The sequence below is a fragment of the Meleagris gallopavo genome, chromosome 6 (assembly GCF_000146605.3).
Source record: "Meleagris gallopavo isolate NT-WF06-2002-E0010 breed Aviagen turkey brand Nicholas breeding stock chromosome 6, Turkey_5.1, whole genome shotgun sequence".
NCBI classification, from domain to species: domain Eukaryota; kingdom Metazoa; phylum Chordata; class Aves; order Galliformes; family Phasianidae; genus Meleagris; species Meleagris gallopavo.
The window spans coordinates 5054552-5073551 of NC_015016.2; the positions used below are offsets into that span (position 1 = coordinate 5054552).

A 19000-nucleotide genomic window follows, 5' to 3' on the forward strand; every position below is an offset into this window, starting at 1 on the left:
TGCTCACACAGTCCATCTTTCATTGGCCTGGACTGATGGAAATCAGGAGGCACCAAAGCCAGATTATATGGTGAGTATGGCAGGATGGTTCAGCCAAGGCTAGCAGTATGCTCCACGGTCTTCAAACTGGCCTGGGGCCTGGTGTTATCACGTTGCCAGAGAAAGATTGTCTTCTTCTCTGGCCTGACTTTGGAAGTTTGAGCCTTCAGCTTAGTCAGCAATCATCATGGTCAGAGTTGATGGTTTGTCCAGATTCCAGGAAAGCCAGAAGGATCACCCCTTTTCCATCCCAAAAGACAGTGCACATCACTTTACCTCCTGAGGGCTGCATCTTGAACTTTACCTTCAGTGGAAATTCACGTTGCCACTCCATGAACTGCTGTTTTGACTCTGTCTCATAGTGGTGACATCATGTCACCAGTAATGATTGCTATCCAGGAAACCATCACCTTCAGCCTCATATTGGGTCAGTAGGTCCTGACAAACTTGCATATGGTGTTCTTTCTGTTCTTGTGTTAGCATTCAAGGGACCCACTTGCTGCAGACTTTGCAATATTCCAACGTTGCCATCATCGTTTCCAACTCATTGAGGCCAATATTCAGCTTGATATACAGTTCCCTGGTCATAATCCATTGATATACATGGATGAGCTGATTGAGATGCTCTTAATTTCCTGGTGTGATAAATGTGCTTCACTGTCTGGAACGTGGCCAGTGTTGCCACTGCTGAGATGCACCACCCAGGAATACTGGTGGGAAGGTTCAACCTCTTCTGGCCATACCAGTATCTACCTCTGATGTCGTGGGCCATCATCGTAAAATAGAAGGCATTACTGTCAGAGAAGTCCTTTTATTAGAGTACTGTGTACGCCCACTATGAAACTACACCCATCTTTTTGCTCTAGCAATCTATTGCTTCATGGAAATTACTTTTGAGATACATAAAAGTAGAACAAAACATGGAAAAACGGTAACCGTATTATAAAAAAGTTATAAAATAAAAAAAATATATTAGTCTGAGGAGCTGTTGCTCACTTTCATAGTCAGAAGAACTGCATATCCATTTCTTAGGTTTTTCAAGCAATTTCAACAAATAGCCTTCTTCTTCAAAATGAAGTTTTCCCAATCAGAAACGTTGGCAACTAAACCTGACAGTGGCTTTGCAACCTCTGATCTCATGGTGATGAGAGCTTTGCATGCCACGGATCAACATGCAATGCTCTCAATATTCCCTTCTTTTAGGCACAGATCTCTCACTAGAAATGGGAAACTCTGAGGAAATTAACCAGAAATTCTTCAGGAAATTAATGACAGCATTTCTATTTTGCTTAAGACATGACCAAATTATCCTCACTGAAAATTAATTTCCAGCCTACTGCCCAACCTATGCGTAGGTTCACCATTAAAGAAATCACCTATTGAGTTTCTCACAGCTGCACTCCAATGTTTTGGCCATTAGTAGTAATATTAAAACAAGAGCAGTGAAAGCAGATCACTGAATCAGCTTTTCATGCAGGACTAAGGAAAGAGACACCCAAGGTCAGGCTGGGTGGGTCTCTGACATCTGATGGAGCTGTAGGTGCCCCTGTTCACTGCAGGGAGTTGGACCAGATGGCCTTTAAGGATCCCTTCCAACTCAAACAATTCTGGGATTCCGTGAAAGTTTGTCCACCTCTGTAAATAATAACTCAGTTTCCAGGCAAGCAGAGCGTGTCAATGAATTTATTTTCATTGCAAAGGGAAAGAGCCTTAACAAGAATTTTCATGTCCTGCCTGGGCATGATGTTTTAGTGCATGCAAGCAGAAAGGGTTTTCTTCTCTGGAACCCAGAGGATCTATTTCTCAGAGCTCTTGAACGGTGTCAGCAGCATGTCACGGGCACTGTAGGCTGTCTGCAGCAGCAGATCTGAGGCAGAAATCTCATGTCTCTGTGGCAAAGTGACAGCAGATGCTGCCTCTGGGAGAGAGGAGGTTTAGTGAAAATGTTGCCTCGATAAAGGACATGGTTATACAAGAGGAATTCAGCGTGCCTTTGCATATTTTAGGGGAGGGGGGGAAGCCCAAATTTCTGCATTTTCTTCTTTTCTAAGAAATGTTACTTCACTGAATTTTTACTCAAATGTGGCTCTGATCAGGAAACAATAGGAAGTAGGAAAAATTCTAGAAGGAAGCATTCCTAGGTAGGGAGAAATTGAGATGATTTTCCTTTTTCTTTCTTTGTGAGATACAGTTAGTATTGTCTAAATTCTCAGCTGATGAAAACTAAGTTGGCTCTACCCGAGACGACAGAATCACTTAATACACCAACTTGTGTATTACACTTAATTCACTAAGCATCAACTGTTCTTTTTCCTTCATTGCTTTTTTGGAGATCACCGCAAATATGGCGTTGCAGACATTTTGCAGTGCCTCTACACTCCCTTTGCAGTGTTCAAAGCAGACTTATTTGAAAATTTATACTTGACTAATGATATTAAATTAAGCTTCTTAAAATGTTCTTGAATGTGTAATGTCTGTGGCTGATACCATAGATTTGTATAACTTCAGAACCTGTAGCAATGCAATGTATCCTCAGCTCAACATGCAGTGCTGGGTTCCTACCATGTAGTGCAGAGATTTGACTTATATCAGTATAAAACTTATATATATGTTAATTTATCCTTGATTTTCCTGCTGATGCACAGTCTGCTTTCTAATGAATCTTTTTTTGTCTATGCATGTTATTTGAAAATGACTTTTCATTATTTACATTATTGCTTTGCATTGTGCTGTGTGGCAATATTAGGAAGTTTGCGAAGTGGCTTCTGGTGTGTGGGGGGTCTTTTGACTAAATATTTCTTGCCCCACTGCTGGAAAAGGAGGCTCAGTGATCTGGGATCTCTGCCACCTTGTGCTATTTAATTTGATGAGGTTCAGTTTGGTACTTAGTACCACTGCTGGATCTAAAGCAGAGAGCGTTCTTTTTCAGTTCTGGCATCAGGGGCTAGAAAATCACTTGTAAAGAATCTTAAAGTTTAATGAGAGCCACTGTAAGTCATGGTATCTGCTTGCCATTTAATACGTGGATCCGCAATATTTTCCTGGTCAAAACAGAAAAAAAATGTCATGACCCCATACTAAACCAATGTTGGAACAAAAGGTTGGGTTTCTTACACTGAAGATTTAGTCCTTGCAGGGGGTGAGTGTGAGGTCAGGTAATCAATCAGGAAGGAGCTCAGATGGCAGATGCTGACGTTGTCCAGCCAGTGTCAGACTACACAACCAGAAAAGCAGCTTCACCATCACAGTGTTACCCAGAACTGTAACAGGAGACACCAAGTTTATGATTTTTAGTTAGGATTAAGTGGTAGGAGAAATTACACTGAGTATCAAAGTCCTGCTTGGTTAGATGCCTCATTTCTGTCTATTCCAAATAGCAGAATGGCAGGCAATCATTTGCCATTTCAACTCTAGCTGTGATTACCATTTCCCAATTTGCCCTTTCAAAGGAAAAATAAGATTACAAAGATCTTTGGTACTGTGAAGTTAGCATATATTGTTGTGTTTTCATTCAGTAGAATTTACCTTGGAGCATCTGTTCATTTAAGCAAGAACATTAAATATCGTCCCTTCAAATCTATTTGTCCATACTGAAGCCAAATATGTGACATTTCATGTATTATTGTCTCTCCTGTTTTGCAGCACCTGCCCTGAGGGATACATATGTCTGAAGGCTGGGGAAAATCCTGACCATGGTTACACAAGCTTTGATACTTTTGGCTGGGCCTTTCTCTCTCTGTTCCGTCTTATGACTCAAGATTATTGGGAACGCCTCTACCAACAGGTATGAAGTGTGTTCTATTACTTTTTTAAATAGAAAATAAACACAACATTTTGTTATAGTTAAATATCTAATAATTTAAGGCAAGAAAGAATTCCTAGTTATTAAGTAAATCATTCCTGGTGTGTTCTGGGTAAGGACCATCAATCATTACAATTAATTTCCTTACTTAGAAGCGTTGATCATATGAGAATGCATTAGACTGGCTGCTTGGGGGAGAGGGCAGAACTGGAGTTAGGAGCAGAATGCTTTGAATTTACCTGAATTTCAGAAAAATTCACTGTTTAAAAACAGATACCACATCACTACTTAATAATGTTTGTGGCTGAGGTAGCACGGACCGGTCTTCTGAATCCAGTTCAACAACAAGCAAATGAGCAAACAGAAATGCACTGTGTACTTGGCATATCTATTTTTTCAAGGCATGGCAATGAACACAAATTTATCAGACAGTAAAGCTACCTGGTACCTCTTGGCAAACCTTTCATTGCAGACACCTAAGAGCCAGGACCACAAATGGGGTTAACTTACAGCTAAGTGGTCTGCTAGTAAATTTTCATTTTAACATGCATTTCCCAAATACATGCACATTCTGAAGAAATGAATGTGACAGTTTGGTACTGAATTACATGCTCTGTCCATGAAACCATTAAGCATTTACTTCTGCATCTCAAAAAAAAAAACAACCAGGTAATGCTCATAAGGAAATCAAGGGAGTTTGTTCAGAAAATTCCTAATTGAAGGAATTAAGGTAGACACCTTTGAAGGTACCAGGGATTTCTGCTTCATGTGCAAAGAGTCATGCAGTTTGATTTCAGGAAAATGTGCAACAAGGACATCAAAGATTCTTTGAACAACTGCATTTGTGTGGTGCAGAACTGCATGCACAACTCTGGAAGGCTGAAACTGTCGTAGCAAATAACGGTGAACATCATTCCTATTATTGGACCTCATAATAGCACATGGTAGTTTCTATCACCAGTGTCAAGCTCTTACATATCTGTAATATAAGCTCAACCTACCATGCTAACCTCCAGTTATGCCTATGAATCTTGTGAAGAACTGGGCAGTACAGTCAAAGCATCCAGGGTGCTTAATACGGGAGCACTAAATAATGCTTAGGTGAATTACACCCCAAAAGTATCTTTTTTCTCTCCATCAACTGCAAAACAACCTTCATTGTTGATATCTGAAGGGAAATAAGGTGAATCCCTCTTGGAAAGTTCCTATGGACCAGACAAGAGTAGGCTAAGCTGTGTGAGCTATTGTTGCAGGATATATATATATATATATATATATATATAAAAGGGTATTTGTTCTCAAAGAAAACATGCAGAAATGTTTGGTAAAACATTCTCCTTTTGAGAATTTTGAAAATGAGTTCTAGTGTAAAGCACACAGTTTTTTGACTACAGTATGAAAACATTGTTGAGAAGGTTATTTTGGTTAATGATGTCATCATTTGTCATAGAACTGATTCTGTCTGGGAGTCACTGACCCTGGAGGCGTTCAAGGAATATTTAGACATTGTGCTGAGGGGCATGGTTTAGACAGAACTATTGGTGATAGGCAGCTGGTTGGACTGGATGATCTTGAAAGTCTTTTCCAACCTTGGTGATTCAATGATTCTATGATGAACAAAAGCTGAATTAATCATATTTTAAATCTATGTTTAAAAAATAATCAAAGTATCTTTTTTTTATTATTATTATTATTTTTCCCCTTTCAAAATACATTATAAACAAGTCTTAGTGATTTCACCTTTATACTTTTAGACTCTCAGATCTGCTGGGAAGATCTACATGCTCTTTTTTATGCTGGTCATCTTTCTGGGCTCGTTTTATCTGGTCAATCTGATTCTGGCTGTGGTGGCCATGGCATATGAAGAGCAGAACCAAGCCACTATTGCTGAAACAGAAGAAAAGGAAAGAAAGTTTCGGGAAGCCATGGAGATGTTAAAGAAAGAGCAGGAGGTAGGTAAACTGTATGATGTGATTGTCCTTGTGTAACTTTAAGATGGTATCTCAAGATTCAAATTCTCTTTAATTCAGAATAAGAGTTTGTGTGAAAGCAGCTTGATGTTTATTGTCCTGGTCAGAGTTATAGTAGTCCTTTCAAAAAGAAAAATGATGGTTCTTCCTGCTCAGAGTGAGGCCATTTAGTGTTTACACATCCAGAGCTATATTGGTGTAACAGTAACTGTGTGTGCTAGCAGAGGAATTTACATTCGTTGACATATACAACGTATTCATGATGATATAACTACATCTGCATTCAAACACAGAATATCTATTTTGGTAGCTCAGCCATAGCTCCAGCTGAACCTCCTTCCACCACGTCTTCAGCCCACGCTCATTTTCACAGTTTCATTTACACTGCTGTGAATATCCAGTTGTCTGATAATGGAGACATATGACTTTGTAACTGAACAAGTGAACAGACGGATCTTGAGGTTAAACTTTGCATATTTTGTAAAGGACATATATGGATTAATGCTGTGTTGCAGTTTCCAGAGAAACAGGGAGGCCAAAATGTGGATGTAGCGACGTAGCCTTAATAACACCAATTAATTTGCCTGTGGTTTGTGTGGGGTTGAAAGCCTTTATTAAACAGTTGAAGAGAACATTTTAGGTGCTGTGATCAGGAAAACAATAAGAAAATTAGTCTGAAATAACATGCAGCAGTGTAGTTGAGAGAAATAAATCCTCGATACACAATATAAACTAATATACATAATTTGCTTTTGGGTACGTGTGGCTTCAGGGCCTAATACAAAGCCCATTTAAATCCTTGGAAAGAAAATAGAAAATGTAATTCATTCTTTACAAAGTGCTAGTAGAGGCTTATGCATGGTTTATGTCCTTTTAAAGATCCATTTTGATGGTTTAAGTAATAGGTAAAAGCAATTTAGTCCATATATGAACAGAGTAACTTTATGCCATAACCTTAGGGAGCAAACTGATCTCCAGCTTGTACCTGTTTTATGTAAATTTTCATGTCTTTTGACTCCAGCTGAGCTCTTCTTAATAACATTCAGCTTTGGTAGCCCCACTTATAATTAAACATATTTAAGCATTTCCTTTTGAAGTCTTTGATTTTAGTTAAACCTGTATGTACATACACAGAAAGGGAACATTAAAGCCTGAAAGTCAGTATGTGTCAAAATGAAGGCTTCTCATGCAAACCTAAATTGTTTCCATTTTTGTGTATGATTTACAGCATGGTCTTTTCTTTAACCAGCCAACTCTCATTTTTCCTGTGTCTGGTTCAGTACAGAGAGTTGACAGTGTGTGACTCAAGAGCAGTTCTTGAGTTTCTCCTCGTTTGCTCTGTAGCCTTAGGCCAGCTCAAGATTTCCAGATTTGGGCTTTCAAAGACTGCTTCAAAACCCAAATTACTAACATCCTCTGAGGTTTTTCAGTGCCTCCTGTCACCGCTCAGACTCTACTCATTAATATTTGCAGTCCTCCTGGAGAATTATCTCTTTTTTGTGGAGAAGCAGCTTAGGAATACAGAGGATGGGATCCAATGTGTTCACTTGTTTGGGTTTTCTGAATGCCCAGGAGCTGTCACCTACAGCTTTGTACCTGCAAAATGAAGTTGTCCATAACTACATGTTAAGTTTGCGATTATTCTGCGAATGCTGCGAATCAGCCCCAACATGTCAAACTGAGCATCCCGAAGAAGATGCTCAGCAAAGTGGTTTGAGTGGTTTGCTACGCCATGTAGCTTTCAGATGTTTCCTCTGCTCCAGTCAGAGCTACTCAGTTTTAATTTTGCTCTTCAGGTCCTTATCTCAAGTTCTTGGTTTTGGCTTGCTCACCATACCACTAGATCTCACCTTAAGTTCCATCTTGTGCATAACTGCCATGTCAGGGCTCACCTGAACTATGCTATTCTCCCATCCTTAAGCCACCACTCGTCTTTGCAGGACATGCCCGCTCCCCATGTGCTTCCCTGCCCTGGGTGTTAACAGAGGTTTGCAGTACAGGGGGGACAAGATGCTCAGCCACTGGAGGCCAATCAGGAAGAGCAGATAGGCAGGATGTGGGCACATCCTCCATGCCCTGAGAAACAACTTGCTCCAAATCCTTTTTCAACAGCTGACGTAGAGCAGAAAACAATTTCAGCCGAAGCAATGGGTAAGAAATTGCTAGGAAACTGAAATTAGCTTATTTTTCAGTAAGAGTACAGTGAGCTTAATAGCACAACCTACAATATTTTCTAGATCAATGCAGTATGTTGGCAATCTGAAAGGAAAACTGAAACTCTTTAGACCAGCTTTGACATTGCTCAGTGTAAAGAGAACATAGATATAATTGATAAACCTGTTTGGGGACCATTGGTCAATTTACACGATTGGTCTAACACATTCCTAAACCTGAATTTAACACCAGAAGACTTGCTGAATCTTTATGGAGAGAAAGAACTTCAGCACAGCAATTAAATCAATTGATTTAAAAAAAAAAAAATTCAACAAAATACAACAGGCTAGACTGATGTCTGAGCCCTCCTCCCTGCTCTAAGCAGCTTGCTCATGAAAGATATTTCCCATGGGAATTAAGTTTTGTTGTGCTCTCAGCTTGATAGAGCTACCGCTACTCCTTGAAATACATGATTGATTCTTTACACGACTGTTAAGTGCCTTCACTTTCCTTGGACTGATGCCTGTGGGAGGAAGGGAGTATTTTGCTGTGGAGAGCTGATTGCCTGTTTGATTCTAGTGGCTTGCAGACAATAGCACTGAGGATTTATCTGTTCCTCCTGTTCTTGGGAACCTGGAGAGGATTTTTATTTTTTTATATTTCACTCATTTTATATATACTCCATCTGGAGCTTTGCAAATGGGCCTGTCTGCAGGTCACTGATGTGGCTCCTGCTGGGACACGGCACCTCCAGATCTGACCTCATGCTTTGTGCAGAGCTGGCATCCTTGGGGATGGGGACCCAGAGAGCTGGCGTGGGCAGTGCCTTCCTCTCTGCTGGTATCGATTCTTCCTCCTGCTGCTCATTTGCTTTCAAGGCTCTTGTTTTGTGTGCTCAGGCTTTTGCAGTCAGCTTCTGCTGCGTTCCTAGTGGTTGGTCTGTTATCAGGTGGCTCCTGCCGTGATCCCACCAGATAGCAAGCACAGCACTGAAGCACATGGCATAACAAAGTCCACCTTATCTCCAGTTAAGCCCGTGGTTTTCTCCTTGAATCTCTCATCACAGCTGCCTGTGCTGCTGCTTGGGATAAGTGTTTACAAAGACGTGCCAGCTGAATTGCCTGCTGCTCCTAGCATCTCTCCATGACAGCTGAGAAAAGCACAGCCACCAGCTTGGCTCCTGTCTTGCTCAGCCTCCTGGTTTAAGGGGCTGCAGTCGTGGGGGATGTTGATCTTGTGGTGTCCTGACCCCAGTCTTCTAGCCACCAACAGAAGTGCTGCTCCAGAAGGAGTATGTGCTCACAGGCTGGTTCTCCTGTGAAGTGTTAAGATTTATTGCTCATGAGCTCTCCATAAATCAGCTGATTTTATTAAGCCATTCCTATTTTCCATCACAGGATGTGAATGCTAGACCTGCATCCATACTAAGGACTTGGTTCACTTGCTTATTTTCCTCATGACTAAATAGTGAGGTTAGAAACGGGTTAAGAACAGTTCCAGCCACACGAGGTAGTTTTACCATTAATGACCTCTTCAAAATTTTAATTGATTTCCTGTACAAACTTAAAATGTGGAACGAAAAATGAGTAATCATTTATGCTCACTGGGATCCAAAAGTCAAATAATAATTTTTGCACCTTCTTCCGTCTTCTCTTTTAGGCACTAGCTGCTAAAGGGATTGACTCAATGTCACTTAGCTCCCTGGAAATGTCACCTTTAGCATCCAAAAATGCCAAGGAAAGAAGAAATAGGCGAAAGAAAAAGAAATCTTTGGGAGCAGAAGAGTATGGGGAAGACCAGAGGAATTCCAAGAGTGAATACGATGACAGTCAGAGGAGAATGGTAAGCCATGGTCTGAAACATCACTTCTTTCTCACTGCACTTGCTGGGTAGGCCAAGCTCTGAATATGCAATTAAAGCTGAAACTTCCAGATGGAGAAAAGAGTCAATATTTAATGTGACGACTGACCTGGAGATAGTGTGTGTTAGAACTGTGAAAGGAAACATATTAGTACTTTCTTTTCAAAATGGATTTAAAATGCTCACTAAGCATTCTTGTGAACCTGTGAACCTATTTTGTCTCTTTTTTCTTTTTTTTTTTTTTTTTGTGCTTCAGGATCCCTTCACAGCCTGATTTATTTTCTTACTCTAATTTCATTCATCTGATTATATCTGTCCATTCCCTATTAGAGTCAAAATGCTCTGAGAAAAAAAACCTGCAAAGCTTAAAAAGAAAAGAGAGGAGCAGAAAAGGAGGAAATGTGCCTCTGAGGGCATTTTTAATGATATATAAAAATGATATTAACATTTTTCTATTCCTTTGCTAGTTGCCTCCAAGTCAAAACTTTGTGGCACTTGTTTCTACTGTACGTTGCAGGAACAAAAATAGAGTGAGACTGTTGTTAAATATGGTTTTATATAAACAATACTGACATGCATGAATATGAATCTGCACATGCTGTGTGTATTATCAAATGATGGTAAATAGCTTCAGATAATTTGTTTCTGCTTAACTAAGGGCAAAGTTAAAATCAGTGCTTTTTATTTTTGTTTGTTTGTTTTCTGAATAGCCATGTAATGGGCTAAGTCTTTTCCTATTTTGTTGTCAGTGAATTTAGGGGTACTTGGCAGCCATAAAAAGCTGATAGAAAACAAGTAAGTGATTTAAGTAAATGTGACCAATTACAGACTCCCAAGCTTATCAGATTTATGCAGAGCTGTATTTCTGTAAATAACATACTTTTTAAAATCTTAATAGTTTTTGTTTTCGCCTCATTGGTTGAGTGAGTTGTGTTACAAATTATACCTTTGTTAAAGCCAGAGTTGCTCTCTAGCTTCATTCTGGATGGATTTCAAGACTTTACATACCAGAATGATCATGGTTTGGAGTCATATATTGCCAGTATGTTCCTTAAATTAATATTTCTTGTTTTCACTTTTTGCCCCTGGATGTCATATGTATGAGAAACATGGGAGACACATTTCAAAGCTTATAGTAAATCTTCTCTGCAAGGCAGTGTCTGGCATGGTTGGAGGGAGTAAGGCTGAGTCATCATTCAGATGCAATCTGAGCAGCTGGAAGTGTGTTGCCATCAGAAATCAGTCTCAATGACTGTGTCATGGAAATCCAGGCATGGATTTTTATTTTTTTTTTACCAGTTAAAGTTTGGTAGCAATCCAAATGGATTGTTTTTAGTTAGAAGGAGCCTGGTTTTTGTACGCTTCCTTGAACCAGTGTCACAAAATAGCATCATTACATAATCCAGTGGTGTGAGCTACAGTGGAAAAAAGAAATAATGCTCGTTTGGCTTTGCTGGTTTGTGGAGATCTGACCTCTCTTCATATATACTTGGCTCATGAGAAAGTTCTGAAGAAGCTGAAAATTCTGTGCAGGCTGTAAAATCAAAAGTATGTTCTGCCTAAATGCTCTTACTCCATTAATTTCCTCTTCACAGTATAAGGGAAGGGGACAGACTTGAACTCCTTATGCATTTTCTGAACATCCTTTTCATTCTGTCAGGGTTTACATGTGTTTAGTGCTTGGCTACATCTTACTGGTGCTCTGTCAGAGTTGCATTCTCACCAGCAGACATCGGAGTGGATCATCAAGGCTGACATTTAGGTGTAAAGGAGACTGCTGTATAAAGAGGTTGCTTACCCCTCGAAGCAGCTATGTGTGTTGGGGTAATCATTCTACAAACCAATAAATCATATTCCTCTTCTTGCTCTTCTTTTTTTTTTTCTTTATCACCTTCTTCCGTCGTATTCTGCTTCTTCTTCTCCCTTCTTCTTCTCATTTTTTCCCACAGTTCATTTCCTGCCCTATTTCTTTATCTCTTGTTCTCCCACTGCAACGTTCCTTCCCCAGCTGTTATGAAGATGTGTGATAAATGCGGTGAACTGGAGCTGGATCCCCTTCCCTGCTCCTGTCTTCCACTCCTTGTGCTGCCTTCCCAGGTCCTTTGGCACTGACCATATGGGGAGGGAGTAGAAGCAAAGGAAGCATCACGCTACCAGGCGAATGCCACCTTGACCCTTCCTATTTCAGTACATCTTTAACTGTTGAGTATTAGACAGATACTTAATGGCTAGGACTGATTTTTCAACCTCTTAACTTTGCAAAGGTTGAATACATGTAATTAAATCTTTCTCTGAATCACCTGATTTAAAATGGAACTTATTATTCTCCCCACACCTTCCTCGCTCCTCAAAACATGTTGCAAAATGTTGTTTCTCTTTCCCCTTTTTCCTTTCTGGGGGTTTCTAGACTCTCCTTGGCATTAGTTATGGTCCCAGTGCAAACTTGGTGAAGCGCAGAACCAGCCACGGAAGCATATTCAGTTTCCGACTCCGTGGTAGAGACACTGGCTCCGAAACAGATTTTGCCGATGATGAGATCAGCACCGCTGGGGAAAATGAAAGCCACCGGGGCTCTCTCTTAATTCCAAGATCTGGGAGACGTCCGAGCATTCAAAGTCAAGTGAGCCATAGTTCTCACCCTACTACTCCCAGCTACACCCAGACGGGCAAAAGGAACAGCTCAGTGGATTGCAATGGTGTGGTTTCCCTGATAGGAGGAGGCACCGGGGCACTCAACCCAGACCCTACTTCTCCTGCAGGGTTACTGCTCCCCCCAGTTATTATGGAAAAACCTGGGACAGGCGATCTGGTGAGTACTTTATAACTTTTGTATGTGATTCATGCTCTCGTTTCCTTCTGAATGTTGTTGGAGTTTGCTGTAACTTATTTACACAGTATGCAATCTGCAGTGAGAAGCTTCCCACCATCCCAGGCAGGGTGGGAATGCAACAGGCTAACTCACATAGTGACATGCGTCTGGTGCCACATAAGTTCACAACTTTGGGTGAGACTTGCCCTTCAGAGCTGACTGGAAGAAGCAGGAGTTGGACTTGATGGTCCTTATTGGGTCCCTTGCAATTCAGGATGTTCTGTGATGCTGTGAAAGGACTAAATAGTGGGATTCATACACATTTTCTTTTCTTGAAGGGATATTTTTCAAGTTGGTTCCTTTGCCACTTGAATATCTGACATTGTGTGTTGGAGAAAAATAATGTTTTTAAAATGATTCTGTATTCAGCCTTATCATCTTGAGACTGCGTTTTCTCCCTCTGTTTTTTATCTGTACGCATCTAACTTCAGCTCTTCTATATAGCTGCTTGTGGAGGGCTGTTCTTACTGTCCACAAGTAGTTCCCAGAAAGTTCTAGCATCCAGTTAGGACAGATGAGCAGATGATTTCCAGGATCTTTGTTGCAAAGCACCATCATTGCAAAATATTTCTTAAGGCTGGAAGTAGAACTATTAAGACCGATATGTTAAGACATAAGAATGAATTCACTTGGAAAACCATGGGTTGGTGTTTTGAAAACAGCTTCTTCACAGGTGAGGCAATGATGACCGGTTGTCATATGACTGATACGGTGGGAATTTATCTCTTTTAATGTAGATCTCTACATTGGAGCTCATCTTAATAATCTTTAAAGCAATAGAAGTCTAGTCACTATGTGAACGTGGGCAGGATTTATTTCACCTTAGAGATCTGAAATGCATTGGAATAATCTCCGTCCCTAAAAGCGTCTCTGTTCTTTGAAAACAATAAGAGCCCAGGGTGAAAAACTCCATATCACAAAGGTCTTAAGTAAGGTGAGATGAAACCCACATAGAGTAACCACATATCAAAAATGGATTACACTGAGAGGGTGAAAAGCAAGTGATGTTCTAATGTGCATTAGGCAAGGTATTTCCTGAAAAGAAAGGCAGATGAGATAGATCCCAGCTGTGGTGTCAGATTATCAGTAAATTGAGAAGTAGCTTTCTTTTCTCTATAGAGAAGGTGGCTCCTTCCCTTTCAAGCGTTGGTCTGAATATTTTCCTCACCTATCTGAGCACTCCCCGTAGCCCTCTAAATAGACTGTCATGCTATAAATGCAAGAAGGGGCTGTTCTGTCTGTGGGAAGCTATGGGAAGCATGGTGGTATGAGAATTATTTGCTCTGTTGACAATATTGAGGCCATTGCTGCTTTGTTGACAATACTGGGGCCCTTTCTGCTTTTTCAGACGTTCACAGTCATTTAGGACTTTACTATTCCCATTTGCATTCTTTGCAAGCAAGAGAGATCAGTCCTGAGAGCAATCTCTGGACTACAGAGCAGTAGACAGGATGGTGGCTTTTATTGGAATTATGCCTGCAGCATAACAAGCTGCATGTTAAAGAAATTGTGGAAGAAGGAGTTTGTGTATCTTTTAAAAAATATATATGAATTACATACAGTAATAGGGCTTCAGTAGATGAGCAATGGATGTCCCCTTTTCTCTGTAAGACAAGGAGCTCTGCAGCCAGTTGAGGCTCTTGCAGCTGTCAGAAAGCTCAAGAAACCATGTGAGCACTCAAGCTTTTACAGCAAAAAATGGTATTTTACAGGATTGGGCCTTGAGGTGGCAGGGAGACTTTGAGCTCTGCTGGCATTTCTTTTCGTTTGCCAGCTTCCTGCCTTTTGAAAATGGATGTTGAAAATGAAATGGCCTGAGTGTGCAAGCTCACTAAGCAGTTCCCTGGTCGTCTAGGAAATAACATCCAGACACTATAGTAACAGATGCTTGGTCAGTGATGCAATGTGAAGGATGTTGTGTCTCCTGCAAAACTGGTTTGGTATCTAATCTAGCCAGAAAATGTGAGCTGGAGTTAAAAGCTAATTGGAAAGAAGCCCACTGCTGTACAAATGCATTTGCTACAGAAACCATGAGAGCTGGGCACATATGTGCAGCTGTATCTGTGGGGCACAGGCAGAAGGAAAGAGCAAATCGAAAACCTCGGTGTGTTCAGAGATAACACCTCTGGGGCTCTGTGTTGGATTATTTTTGCTATTTTCTTGTTAAACTTTTGAAGTTAAGTTTGTTCCTGCTTAGTAGCTCTGGCTTCTTTTTATTTTCTCTTGGGGGAGGTAGAAGGAAGATGTTACAGGGTGAAGATGAAGTTAGCTCATTAACCCTACCAGCCCCACTGCTGTTATTTGTTTCATATGAGTGTAAACCCATGGGGAGAAAGGACCCACTTCTACAATTTTAGCCTGTTCATTCTTAGCATCATTCAGCCTTGAATTTACCCCAGGCAATGCAGTTGGGACTGGGATTATCATCTCTCCTGCCTTTATGCCATTGCCTTGTCCCAGCCGAGGGCTGCTTGCCAGTGCTACTGGCCGTGATGGCAGCTGATATGACATGACAACATCCACACTGCTCATACCAGATTTTGGGAGAAGTTACCCTGAGAAGTTGTGGCTGTCCCATCCCTGGAGGTGTTCAGGGCCAGGCTGGATAGGAGTCTGGGCAATTTGATCTAGTGACTGATGTAGTGATTGGCAGCTCTGTCTGTGGCAGGCAGGCTGGAACTACAGATGATCTTTGAGATCCCTTCCAACCCAAGCCATTCTATGATTCTCTGATTCTATGCAAGTCAAATATGACTTTTAAATGCTCTTCATTTTATGCTGGTCCTGATTCTTGGCATGAGTAGTTGTGAGTTTGCTTCCATGAGAAACTAAACGTTCTTACATTTTTTCTGTCTCCTTCATTCCTAAATACACCTACTGAATCAGGAGGAAATTCAGGTAATCTCAGTGGATGGTGCTTAGACCATTCAGTCCAGTTATGTAGAGTAGTTTGAGTGTTCGGCAGTCTTTCTGGTCATGGAGGACATGGTCCATGCAGAATGGCATCCATCCAGTAGAGATTCTGGGGAGCAGTCCTTGCTGGCACCTAGGGTTGTGCTGCAATGTTCAAGCTAGAAAGGTCATATGAAGAGTAAAGAAATGTAATGTAAAAGTATGATCTGCAGACACTCTCCAGAAGCTCTGGGCCAAGCAGGCTGCCTGGATGTGAAGAGCAAGAGGCTCATGTTGGAGGTTTGCAGGGTGCTGGTGGCAGGAAACGCGTGCTAAGTCCAAATTATTCTCCTGGAGATCCCCATGATCCTCAGAGCACTGAATCAGGACTGGCCCTGATTTCCCACCAGCTTTCTTCAAATGGTGCAGCTGCTGATTTCAGCAGGCTTAGCCTAGCATAAATAGGCTGAAAGCTGCACCTGGTTTTAAGTCCTAATTTTTTTTTTTTACTTGCTTTGAGACTGATACATTTTGAAAATAATTCTTCCTTTATTGCTTATAACAATTGTTGTGCTGGAGGTTTGAACTTTCTTTGTTCTTAGAGAAAGTCTGAATGTTATTTAAGCAACTTTGGGGCACAGTAAAGGCTGAAGTTTCCATGTGCCTATCTAGAATTTATTTGTAGTTGTGTATTACTCTGTTGTGCTTCTGTGTATGTAGATTAGAATAGCACCTCCCTTCACAAGATTCTGATCCATTTGGACACAATTGGATTAAGTTAATGAGCTGTTATTGGGAGCTCAGTTTATCCATGGGATCTGATGAAGATAAGTAAAGCATCTGTGAATTTTTTGAAGGCTAAAAACTACAGAGGACGCCATCCACTCATCAGAAGCAGAGCAGGACCATCCAAAACATGATTTTGGAATAGGTAGCAAGGGAAAGGTTAGGGCTGCCTGGGATCTCCCAACCTTTGCTGACTTTCCTCTTCATCACAGTTTTTGTTCTCCTTTAGTAAAATAAAAATCCAGGAATTGATTCTTGATGGATGGAATATTGCTGGGGTAAGTAAGCCCTGAGTAAAGGCAAGGCAGTTTATTGAGGTGCCAAACTGAGGATTTTGGAGCTTATCTTCAGACTGAATTTTTGTGTTTTTTCTTTTTTTTTTAAACACAAAAAGAAGAGACCTTGGCTTTTGTTATTTCTAAGCAGAAAGCTGTTTTGCTGACCACATGGGTTTAAGTTTTTTTTGTTGACCTTAAATCCCCCCCAAGGTAGAATTTCTTATTCCTTTTTTTTTTTTCTTTCCCCTCCTTGCCTTTGCCCCAGGACTGTCGAAAAGGCAAAGTGTTAGCAGTTTTGTGTTCAGAAAAAGGTCAACACAATAAGTCATCCAAACACTGCCACCAAGAAGTCATATGGCTGGAAGCTTGCTGGCTGTCCGCTGGGGCTGCTGTCATCATGGCTCCAGTTTCTGTTCACTTGAAACTTTACTTTAGCACATCCCAAAATAAGACCACACCTGTAGTAAATTGTTCAGATTTAACAAAATATTGCAAGCTTCCCCAAGTTACTGTGCATCTGTTTTCAAGTATCCACGAAATTAAATGCCTTTATTCTTAAGGCTGTGTGCTATTATGATCACCACCAATCTCATTAAATATATATAATTTTTGTGCCTTTTTGGGTCCACTATTCACAGTGTGCCCTGTCCAGCTCTCTTATGCTTGAAAAGATTTTTACTGTACAAGGAAAATTAAAGCCGTCCCAGTTCCCAAATGTGATCTTTAAAATGCTGCCACATAGAAGCCCATCTTTGCGTAGTGATTTTGACATAGCTCAGAACAGTGGATGCTCAGAATAAAACTGCATAACACTCTGCAGTGTTACGCATTCTCATTTACATGTAAATTACTGAATAGCATATTTGTCCCTATAGAATTTAACTAATCCAAACGAGAAACATTTGCAGTCAATCAGGGAGCAACACAAATAATCTTGTCTTGACAGAAATCCCTGCATTTAACTCTATTGTGATTTCTCATCCGGACTCTATGGAGACTCCCTGCATAACTATAGAGACCCTTGTTATTTTTGCTTTATTTCCATAGACATTTAAGTACCATGACCCATTGTGCCTGTGTATACTCCCTATATGATGCTAACAGTCTTTATACTGCTGTGCTTGTCCACTTCCTGGAACTGCTTTGTACCTCAGAGGGCAAAAACTTCTAGTTCCTTGTGTGAGGATTTGCTATCTTACTTCTAAGAGAAGTAATAAAACTTACTCGTGGATCTATTCTTAACAAAGAACAAAAGCTCATGAACTTCCCTAAGTAACTTCAGTAATTTTGAAGAACTCATCTGCATGGAAACTTACTTTTCTAGAAAATATACTTCATGCAAAATTGCAAGCTGATTAAAATGTGCCCCTTGTCCCTCGTCCTGTCACTGGGCACCACTGAAAAGAGCCCCATCCACTTGACTCCTGCCCATTAGAAATTTATGAGCATTCTTTCCTCCAGATGGAACAGCCCCAGGTCTCTCAGCCTTTCCTCATCAGGGAAATGCTCCATGCCTTCATCATCTTTGAGGCCCTATACTGGACTCTCTCCAGCACTCCAGTTCTCTATCTTTTTTGAACTGAGGAGCCCACAACTGGACACAGTACTCCAGATGTGACCTCAGCACAGGATTACCTCTTGCCCTGCTGGTCACACTCTCTGTAATGCACTCACTCCAGGATCCCATTTACCTTCTTGACCACAGGGACAAACTGCTGGGTTGTGCCCAACCTGTTGTCCACCAGAAGACTCAGGACCTTCTCCACAGAGCTCCTTTTCAGCAAGTCAAGCTCTAAACCTGTACTGGTGCATGTAGTTATTCCTCCCCAGGTGTAGGACTCTACACTTGCCCCTGTTGAACCTCATCAGGTTCCTCTCCACTCAACTCATCAGGTTCCAGGCTTCACATATCCTGGCTTAGCTGAATCCTGCAATAAGAGGAATAAACCTGAATGTTTTCTCTCTAACTCTGTACTGCTACAGAGTTAGAGTTGCACCTGTGAATAAAGGTGGCTTGCAGATAAAGGCCATCAGCCCATGAATTTTGCAAAAGCAGTTCTGCACGCATCAGTGGGAATATATTATCTTACTTGACAGACAAAAAAACAAAACTTCTGGGGTTGAGGTTGTATTAAGAAGTGCTATAGATATATGCTAAATTCTGGGTCAGAAGAGATGGGAAGATGTTACAGTTTTGAAAGAGTTAGATGATCCAGTGGAATTTCAGGATTTCTTATGCTTCCTTCTGTAGACAGAGGGAACTGGCAGAAGAGTTGCTTTGCTCTTTGGTATTTTTAGTTGCTTTTCTTTGTTTTGCCTTTTTAAAGCTTATTCTCCCTTCTTTTTCTTT

General features: G+C 40.8%; 1 protein-coding gene across 4 annotated transcripts in view; it reads left to right on the forward strand.

Moving 5' to 3' along the window:
* Positions 1–19000, forward strand: part of LOC100543777 (sodium channel protein type 5 subunit alpha-like) — a 589192-nt gene that overhangs the window by 84050 nt on the left and 486142 nt on the right. For 3 of the 4 annotated variants that reach the window (XM_019616237.1, XM_019616239.1, XM_010712352.2), the window contains exons 9-12: positions 3682–3823; positions 5596–5793; positions 9625–9807; positions 12233–12634. In XM_019616237.1, the coding sequence (XP_019471782.1) occupies positions 3682–3823; positions 5596–5793; positions 9625–9807; positions 12233–12634 (925 nt within the window). The remainder of the gene's footprint in view (positions 1–3681; positions 3824–5595; positions 5794–9624; positions 9808–12232; positions 12635–19000) is intronic. The other variant, XM_019616240.1, reaches the window with a different exon arrangement.